General features: G+C 45.8%; 1 protein-coding gene across 2 annotated transcripts in view; it reads left to right on the forward strand.

The window, feature by feature from the left end:
* The window catches only part of STAM2 (signal transducing adaptor molecule 2), a 30,450-nt gene extending 21,827 nt beyond the window's left edge, over positions 1 to 8,623 (forward strand). Inside the window, exons 8-14 of one of the 2 annotated variants that reach the window (XM_054381518.1) lie at positions 1,334 to 1,428; positions 2,138 to 2,220; positions 2,399 to 2,486; positions 3,985 to 4,039; positions 5,130 to 5,283; positions 7,117 to 7,286; positions 8,208 to 8,623. In XM_054381518.1, coding sequence (XP_054237493.1) covers positions 1,334 to 1,428; positions 2,138 to 2,220; positions 2,399 to 2,486; positions 3,985 to 4,039; positions 5,130 to 5,283; positions 7,117 to 7,286; positions 8,208 to 8,439 — 877 coding nt within the window. In that variant the 3' untranslated portion in view covers positions 8,440 to 8,623. The remainder of the gene's footprint in view (positions 1 to 1,333; positions 1,429 to 2,137; positions 2,221 to 2,398; positions 2,487 to 3,984; positions 4,040 to 5,129; positions 5,284 to 7,116; positions 7,287 to 8,207) is intronic. The other variant, XM_054381517.1, reaches the window with a different exon arrangement.
* Positions 8,624 to 10,177: the final 1,554 nt, after the last annotated feature.

Here is a 10,177-nt window from a genome sequence, read left to right on the forward strand (position 1 = left end):
TCTGGTTATCAAGCCTCACATTTGCTAAGAATCAAACTGAATTAAAAACACTTAAGGTAATTATTGTTATTTGCACTCGATGGCTGTGAAGCAGAACAGCTTCCCTCCTAATGTTCTGGTTTAATAGGCTGTGACAGATCAATTCTGTCCTCACTGTTAGTCCCTGCTTGTGTAAATTTGTAGATGAAGCTGTGAGGAGCTCTCACCTAATCAACCTGAAAACTGAAGTTGTGCTATGCATTGAGTGATTGCTGCTGAATGATTTTACTTCCCCTAGTCCCTCTTCTTCTCCTCCCCACATCTCTGCCTCTTGTATTTTGGCTTTGCTGCTGTGCTGCTCATCCCTACAGATGTTCTCCTTTGCCTCTGTTATCAGATATGCAGGGAAAAAAGTGTGTTAGATGTCATAGGTGCTCTGTCAAAAGACCAGAAATAATGAAGGTTGGAGAGCTGGGTGGAGGGGAACCTCGTGAAGTTCAACAAGAGCAAGCATAAGGTCCTGCCCCTGGGGAGGGTCAACTCCCTGCACCAGTACAGGAGAGGGGTGACCTGTTGGGTAGCAGCTCCATGGAGAGAAGGACCTTGGAGTGCTGGTGGACAACAAGTTCCCCAGGAGCCAGCTATGTGCCCTTGTGACCAAGAAGGCTCAATGGTATCCTAGGGTGCATAAGAAGAGTGTGGGCAGCAGGTTAAGAGAGGTTGTACTCCCCATCTACACTGCTCTAGTCAGGATACATCTGGAGCCCTGGGTGCAGTTCTGGGCTCCCCAGTACAAGAGAGACAGGGAACTACTGGAAAGAGTCCAGTGGAAGCTACAAAGATGTTGAGGGGCCTGGAACATCTCTGTGAGGAGGAAAGGCTGAGAGCCCTGGGGCTGTGGAGCCTGCAGAAGAGCAGCCCCAGAGGGGAGCTGAGCAATGCTCAGCAAGAGCTAAAGGAGCTGTGGGGGGCAAGAGGCTGGGGCCAGACTCTTGTCAGTGGTGCCCAGGGACAGCACAAGGGGCAATGGGCACAAACTGGAAGCCAGGAGGTTCCACCTGAATATTAAGAGAAACCTCTTTGCTGTGAGGGTGCTGGAGCCTTGGAGCAGGCTGCCCAGAGAGGTTGTGGAGTCTCCTTGTGTGGAGAGCTTCCAAACCCATCTGGGCGTTGTGATCCTGGGCAAGCTGCTGTGAGTGCCCCTGCTTTAGCAGGGGGGTGGACTGGATGATCTCCAGAGGTCTCTCACAGTAACACCTTCCAAGCCCACCGTGCTGGGATCCTGTGGTGAGCTCCAGAGCTGTTGCTGACACTGCTGCTGCTCAGGGTTTGTAACACAGCTTTATTTCCACAGTGACGCCAATTGGTGGAAAGGTGAAAATCACAGAGGAGTGGGACTGTTCCCATCTAATTTTGTGACTTCTGACTTGACTGTGGAGCCTGAGGCAGGTGAGTTAGCTACTAAAAGCTGAAAGATTCTTTTAGTGAGGTGACTTTATGGTGGAACTATTAATTAGCCCATCAGCACTATAATGTTCTCAAATTGGCCCAAGGAAAGATCTGAGAGACAAATCCTGCCCTTGTTTCAAACAAGTGAGCTGCTGGAGCTTACTTTAGTGTTTTCTGTCTTCTGATTCTCTTCTAAGTTGTCCTCTTTGACAAAAGTTCCATTCAATTTATATCATTCTTTGTCAGTAACCTCTCAGCTAAGAATCCAGTAAGTTGCCATTTTCAAATGTCTCTTCAGCCATCAGCCCTGGTCTAGGATCACCTTCTTACTGGTGTCAGTGCAAGAATCACTTTGTGAGCTTTGTTCATCCTCTTGATACCAAAATTAATCTTGAACACTTTGAACTTGGCTGAAAGCAACTGTAGATGTGTTGGAAGTGTTTGTAGATGCTAACATGACTCTAGAGTCTTTCCCTTGCCGGGCCTAAGTTCATTATCATGCTAACAGCCCAAAGGAAGCAGCTTGTCAGAACAGTTTGTAGGCAAAGCCATCATCACTTCTCCAGCAGCTAGGTGCCTCACTGCTTGAAGTCTTTGTTCAGTGTCTCTCTCCTTGCAAGATCTGATGGCAAGCAAGGAGGAAAACTGTGTGTTTGAAGTTAGCACAGCAAGTCAGCTGCAGAAAAGAAACTAATGTTTGTTCTTTCAGCAGCTGTGGAGAAAAATTCTGTTCCTGAGGATGCAGCAGAAGATGTTAAGAAAGCAGAACCTGAGCCAGTTTATATAGATGAGGTATGCAGCCACCTTCCAGCTAAACAACTGCTGAGATATTCCAGGGCTTGAAGCATTCTTTTGGTACTGAATGTTAGCAGATAATTCATGATCTATAAAGAAATACTGATTAGAGAATTAAACCAGTCTCTACCATGCTTCAACAATCCCTGTTCCTAATCCTCTCTTCACCTTTCAGGATAAGATGGATAAAACACTGCAGGTACTTCAGAGTATAGACCCTACAGATTTAAAGCTTGATTCTCCAGATCTTCTAGACTCAGAAGGTACTTTGAGCTCATGTTTTTGGGGGGGGTGTAGGGTGTGTGTGTGTTTCTTCTCACAGTTCCCTTGTGTGGATGGAGCTGGTAATTCTTTTGTGGTTATTTTAAGCTTAGGGAAAGCATGCTCTGTGCTAATAGCATGCTGTGGAATTTCACAGTGGGAGCATGAAGCTCTGTGTAGAACTCTCCAATTCTCTAATAGTTGCCAAGCCAACTCTATGTTCAGCAGAGTAATTTACATAACTCTCAGCTAGTGTACAAAATAAGCTTTGCAAGACCCAGCCACCTATCAAACTCTGCTTGAAATAAGCAATTTGGGGTCAAAATTCCTCCCAGATACTGCTGGTTAGGAGGGGAGAGGAGGAGCCAACCAGTTGAAGGTGTGTAATAACAATTACATTTAAAAAAAGAGTCTTTCTAGGATGGGAATACTCAAGGTGAAGGAGGCTCTGTGGTACAGCAGATGTAGGTGGACTCACAGTCAGTCTAGATTGGATATTCCCCAAGGAGATGAAAGATGTAGATCTTGCACAAGGCAAGTAGAAATGCAAAATTCTCCACATGGGCCACGTTTCATCAATAGAATTCTGTTTGAGAGGGTGGATGGCAAAGGAGAATAACCAAAGTATTTCTCCTGTCTGTTGGGGCTGGAGGAATGGGGGACACACTCTGAACTGGGCAGCCTGGGCCAGGACTTGATAGCCCTTTTGGGGAGAAGGTTGTTCCTCATGCCCAGTCTGAACCTCCCTTGGTACAACTTGAGGCCATTTTTCCTCTCCTTGTCTGGGCAGAGCAAAGAACTTACAGTAACAGCAGCACTGCAGAGGGACACCAGAGGGCTGAGACTACTCCTAGGCTGGCCAGATGATTACAGAATCACAGAATGTTAGTGGTTGGAAGGGACCTCAAAAGATCATCAAGTCCAACCCCCCTGCTAGAGCAGGACCACCTAGGGCAGGTCACACAGGAATGCATCCAGATGGGTTTTGAATGTCTCCAGTGAAGGAGACTCCACAACCTCTCTGGGCAGCCTGTTTCACTCACTGTCATTTTGCAGGGTCTAGGGAGCACTTTGGGGCAGCAAGCACAGCTCTTCCACAGAAGGAACAGTCTTGTGGTGGATCAGAAATGATGAATCCATTCAGTACATGACAGTGGTGGGATCTGCAGGGACTTTGTCCAATTATTCTCAACTGGCAAGATTTGATTAGGGAGTGGTGAGGAGGCTCGAGTTGGGGATTTTTATAGCAAAGAGTGGCTGACCCTCAAAAAACAGTGATGAGCAGTTGAGAAGCTTTTGTGTTGAGGACCATCTCTTTTCAAATAGACTATTAGCTAGAAAGGGTGGGCCAGATGCTCCTTGGGGTTTCTTCCAACCTGGCATTTTGTGCTCATAACTAGGTGCACTCTCCAGTTCCCTGTCATTTTAGTGTATTTGGATAAAGTACTTTGTTCATTTGAATTTTGAAGTCTAACCACCTCCATGCCATTTTTTCCACAGATATTTGTCAGCAGATGGGTCCGATGATAGATGAAAAACTTGAAGAGATAGACAGGTGAGCCAGAACCTAGCTTCTGTGTTGCTTACTTTAAACTCGTATCAATCTCTTTTCTTTTTGCTTCTTCCATCTCCCAAGCTAGGAAATCATGCAAGAAAGAAACTCTGCCTATTCTACCTTTCGTTTTTTAACATGTAGGTATTGAGGTCCCAGATTTGATTGCTCCTCTCCCAGATTTGCTGCCTAAATTACCGGGTGCATTTTATTTTAGCACTTTTTTTTGGCTGCAGCCTTTTACAGTCTTGTCTAGAACTTACTTCTTTCAGTCTGCTGCTGACTGTCCTCCATGAGAGGAAAATCTGGTCACTACTGTCTTCACCTCTTCCTCTCAGACTCCTGGGGATATTTGAGGATGAAAAGGAAAGGTGACTAACACCTGTGCAGTTGTGTTGTCTTGTTGCAGCTAGGGAAGGGCAGTTGGTGACCACTTGGACTCTGCCTCTAGTGCCAGTGGTGGGAGGAGGAGGAGGAGAGTGGTAGGAGAGGAGTGTTGGGAAGAGGAGGAGGAAGAGGAGAGTGGTCCAATAGGTCTGAGGAGGAGAGTGGTGGGAGGAGGACAGGTAGTGGTCCAAGGGGTCTGAGGAGGAGTGTGGTAGGAGAGGAGTATTGGGAAGAGGAGGAGGAAGAGGGGAGTGTTCCAATAGGTCTGAGGAGGAGAGTGGTGGGAGGAGGACAGGTAGTGGTCCAAGGGGTCTGAGGAGCAGAGTGGTGGGAGGAGGATAGATAGTGGTCCAAGGGGTCTGAGGAGGGGAGTGGTCCAAGAGGTCTGAGGACCTCTAAAGGATGTAAAGAGGATAGTGGTCTGAGGAGAATGGCAGTTGTACAATACAGAGGTGTTAAGAAATCAACCAGCTACATTGTTAATGATTTTTTTCTTCCATATTCAAACAGTTTCATGACCCACTCTTTTTTACCACCTAAGACAAGACGTTGGGGAAACATGCCCCCTCCCTGGAGATGTTTAAGGCCAAGGTGGATGAGGCCTTGAGCAGTCTGGTCTAGTGGCATTAGATGATCTTTAAGGTGCCTTCCAACCCAACCCATTCTCTGATTCCATGAACCTTAGCGTTTGCCTCTTTTGCAACAGAAAACACTCAGAATTATCTGAACTGAACGTGAAAGTTCTGGAAGCCCTGGAGCTCTATAACAAGCTGATGAATGAAACCCCAATGTACTCAGCCTACTCCAAACTCCACCATCCTGCACAATACCCACCCACATCTTCTGGTGTCTCAGTGCAGGTCAGTATCCCTTTCTGGAAACAGAGTTGCCTGATACAGATTTTTCTATTTCCAAAAAGATGACAGCAGAAAAAGGAAGCTGGTTAGCCTACGAACAATCTGACATTGCCTGTTGACTCTCCATAGCCTTTAGAAGAAAGTATTTAGCTGCTGGAGCAGGGGGCTTCAACTTGCAGCTACCTGCTTCTACATAAAGGTTTGGTTGTTGATTTTTGCTCTGCTTAGGTTACCTGTTCCTATGTGAAGGTTTGGTTGTTGATTTTGCTCTGCTTAAAGATACTGCCTTGAAAAGACTAAAAGATTCCTTTCCCTGATGAATTTTTTACAGTCAGAACTCGGTGTTTCAAGCAGCTTGGTGGGATAATCCACACTGTGAGTCATGTCCTCAGCCTTCAAGTCAAACCTTACCTTCTTATCTAATAGCAGGGTGAACTTTAATATCAATGCTTTAATCATCAGCCCAGTGAACTTCTAAATATAGCAACACTGCTCTGCTTTTAGCTCTTTTTTTTTTAATTTTCTTCCATTAGGCAGAAATTTTTTCCAGTGAGGGTGGTGAGACACTGGAACAGGTTGCCCAGGGAGGTTGTGGATGTCCCCTCCCTGGAAGGTGTTCAAGACCAGACTGGATGAGGCCTTGAGCAACCTGGGCTGGTGGGAGGTGTCCCTGCCCATTGCTTGGGCGTTGGAACTGGATGATCTTGAAGGTCCCTTCCAACCCAACCCATTCTATGAATCTATGTTTCCCTGCCTTCTAGAAATGAAGATGTTGTTTTAGGGAGTGTAGCTGCTCAGAGCTGTTTTAAACTATCTCTAATGTGCCATGTTTGATGTCTTAGGAAAACACAAATGGAGAAGAAAGATTTTTTTTTTGGTGGTGGTGGTTTTTTTTTTTAAAGGTCCTTTTTGAAGAAAGCATAGAATGGATGGTTTTGCTTTAAGTGGATTGAATGTTAATTGTTCAGTGAGAAAAGAATAGTTGCCATAGCAACTCTAGATCTGAAAATATGTCAGTTAAATGTAATTCACTGTCCTCAGCTCCTGGTAAGGATGGAAAATTCATTACATTTGGAGGTTACAAAGTAATTTAAGCTGAAAGGCAACTGGAGTTTACTGTTTCTTCCAAGAGGAATGCTTCCAGTGGTGGAAAACACAAGATAACTGCTAAGCATGCTGAGCTGAGAGTCATTCCTTGGTGCAAAAATATCTGTTCCTTCGGTGTCCATGTCCTAGCCAAAGTCTAAAACCAGACTTGAGTAGATTGAACATGTTACACCACCTGCTCTAGCTGCATTTTAAGCAGAGACTTGCGTCTTAAAGTAAAAAACAAATCAAGAAACTGAAGGTTTTGCTTTCCTTTTGTGTTACAGTCTTGGAATATTCTTCTGTTTTAATCTCCAGAGCGTGTTAAATAACAAACCTCATATGGTGCCCCTCTTCCTACTCAACTTTCTGCATTCAAAATATGCCAGGATTGAACATTTTAAAGGCAAAGCAAATTAAAGAGAGAAAGAAATAAGGTTCCTGGGAAAGGCAAAGGACTTCTATGTGGTACAGAAAGTTCTTCTTTCAGATGTCAAGCCTTGACCTCGTTAGCAGAGCATGTCTGGGAAAGGATGAGAAAATAAAAGATGATGAAATACAGGATATCTGTTTAAAATGTGTTTTGAGAAATGACATGGATTGGTTTTAGAACCTTATAGAAAAAATGAAGTGGTGTCCATCCAGCCTTTGAACCCTAACGTGTTTGTTCACCCTAGTGATCTTCTGTGCCATGTCTGCTGCTGCTTAACTGAAAGCTAAGGGTCCAAAATGTTTGGGTTTTATTTACAGTCATATCCTGTACAGCCACCTAGTGGAAACTACATGATCCAGGGTGTTCACCAAGTCACCATCTCGCCGGGTTACAGCCTAGGACCTGATCAGATGGGACAGCTGAGGTCTCTGCCACAAAGCATCAATTCCTCTGGAGCAGCTCAGCCAGCTCAAGCTGCCTATTTAAGGTATTGCTTCAGTGAAGGGTTAAATCACCTTGTTCCTGATGGGAGCTTCACTGCTCTGTCTGAGGGTTGTGTGCTGTTGGATGTTACACCTGCATGGAGGACTGTTTGATCCTTGAGGAGGGTGGGGGAGACCCTGTCCTGGGTTGCCCAGAGAGGTGGTAGATGCTCCATCCCTGGAATCATTCCAGGTGAGGTTGTTGGTGCTCTGAGCAGATAGGAGCTCTAGTTGCAGATGTCCCTGCTGAGTGCAGGGGGGTTGGACTGGATGAGCTTTGGTGGTCCCTTTCAACCCAAACCATGCTATGGTATTGAAAATACACAGATCACTTTTAGAATCATATAACAAAATCATGGTATTGTTCTGGTTGGAGAAGACCTTCAAGATCCTCAAGTCCCACCATTATCTAACTCCACAAAGTCTGGTGCTAAACTGTGTCCCTCAGCACCACGTCTCTATTGGCTTTGAAACCCTGCAAGGATGGTGACTTCACTGCCCTGGGCAGCCTGGTCCAGGCCTTGACAACCCTTTTGGGGAAGAAATGGTTCTTATTTCCAACCTATGCCTCACCTGGTACAACTTGAGGCCATTTCCTCTTGTCCTGTCACTTTTTCCTTGGGAGAAGAGACCAACCCCCCAGCCTGGATCCAACTTTCTTTCAAGGATTTGTAGAGAACAGTGAGGTCTCCCCTCAGCCTCCTTTTCTCCACACTAAACACCCCCAGTTCCCTCAGCTGCTCCTCACCAGCCCTGTTCTCCAGGCCCTTCACCAGCTTAGTTGCCCTTCTCTGGACACACTCCAGCCCCTCAATGTCCTTCTTGCAGCAGTGCTTTTTGGGCTGAGCAGAGCCCTGCCCTGCAGCCCTGCTGTGTGAGCTGTGGCAGGAGGAGGTGAGCAGGAGCTGTGCTCTGTGTCGTTGCAGCCCCGGGCCCGATGCTGTGCTGAACCAGCCCTACGGCAGCCCCAGCCCCGCTGTCCCCTCCGCCGCCGGCACCGCAGCCTACGCCCCACAGCAGATGGGAATGGCCGTGGATCTCTCAGCCTACCAGAGCAACACACCCAGCTTGCCTCAAGGACCAGCTTATCCCCTGGCAGTTCCTGCTCATTCCGTGCTACAGCAACAAACTAATTACCACCAGCAGCCTCTCCTCTAAAAGCAAACCAGCTCCTGTCTCCTGCTTACCGAATAAAGGTTGCCTGACCTAACGATTTGGAGAAACACCTGTCACAGATAGCCAACCCCATTGTTTTCTTTTCCTTTGAAATAACCCAGCAGGGTTTCAGATATGCAGCAGATCTGATTGCTGAGAATTTGCATAATATCTTGAACTAGATTTAGCTGATGGTTTTCAATCAAATCATTCAGTTTCCTCTGGGCCCCTTTATTTTTTTTTCAGTGCTTTCCAGGCAGCACCACTTGTGAATTTTCACTTCAGAAAGTTGGTCCAAAAATAATAATTTTTTCCTTTTTTTTTTTTCTTTTTAAATGTATTTCTGGAAACTTGAGGATGCTTAATCATCATTATATGTTGCTCTCATGAAGTGTTGGTATCTTGCTCTAACCCTTCTTATCCAAGGGGCTTGAGGGAACCTCTGCTGATGTAGAAATCGCCTTCTGTCTGTGCTGCGCGATGGGAGCGACCTCAGAAGGACAACAGATGGAGGAGGAAATGGTTTGATGTTGTGACAGTGAGGACCATGTACCTACAGCAGTAGGAGAAAGGAGGTCTTGACAGTGCTGCCTGATAGATGTTTTTGGAAGCTACAGAGAACATCTGATGTGTTTCTCTTGAGGAAGGCAGGTGGGGGTTTGCTGGATCTCGCTTTCGGCAGAGGTGGTCCTGCCAGCATAGGTCTCCCTTTGCAAGAGCAGGCAAGGGATGCTCCCAGATGATTGTGTGGGCACTCTGGATGGATCCAAGGTGCTGAGCCAGGGGCTTGTACAGAATCTGTTTTCTTCTCCTTTTTGGATGTGTTTAGAAGTGAAGGAGTATTGTAGTTCCTTGTGGTAAAAGGGAGGAGGCTCAAGAATGTTTGAATCTTCTTAAGACTGTAAGAATCCACCTTGTTCCCTTTCCAAGCGGGGGGAGCTAAGTGGAACAAGAATCTTTATGGGACCAGAGGGTTTTTGCCTCTCTTGGATTTCCTTTCTCTGCCACCATTTCCACCTCTCAAGGTACATCAGTCAGAGAAACTGAAATGATTGGCTGAGGTGTATTTAACACAGAGGTGCTTTGTGGTGGCACTGTGCTGGGACTTAACTGGGTTTGTGCTCCTCATTTGGTCCAAGGAGCAGTTGCATGCTGCAAGCCTGTAGGAAAAGCCTTGGAGCTATGGAAGCTTTTGGTGGCAACGAAAAGAAATCCAAGAATTTCTTCCCTGATGCACTTTTTTTAAGGGGTGGGGTTTGTACAAGAGGAGTGGAATTATCTTTGAGGAATGTGGGAATTCTTTTCAGCCTCTGGGTCAAGTCACTATTTCTCTACTCACTTCAGCACAGTCATATTTCTACTGCTTTTAAACAATTATGAGTAATAACCTTTAAATTGGGAACATACTGAAAGCAAATCACTGATTTAACACATCTTGGTCCCAGATGCCTAAATAAGTTTGGTTGGGGGGGGCTCTAAGTTTTCTACCAAGGGAGAACTCTCAGCTTGTGGGTTGCTGAATATTAAACCCCAGCCTTCCCTCCATTCCTTTCCCCTGGAATTTAACTATTTAGTGTCATGACCTTATTGATTTGCAACCTCATGCTTATACAATAAGGCACCTTTCAACCTGCTCTTTTGAATCACAGTTTTGATTTCAATCTGTGCAATCAGAGGGAAGCTTTTGTCTTTCCTTTTGACCTTTCATTTCTCTTCATCCTTCACCCCTCCCCCAGAAGTA

Source organism: Indicator indicator, chromosome 5 (assembly GCF_027791375.1).
Source record: "Indicator indicator isolate 239-I01 chromosome 5, UM_Iind_1.1, whole genome shotgun sequence".
In the NCBI taxonomy this organism is placed as follows: domain Eukaryota; kingdom Metazoa; phylum Chordata; class Aves; order Piciformes; family Indicatoridae; genus Indicator; species Indicator indicator.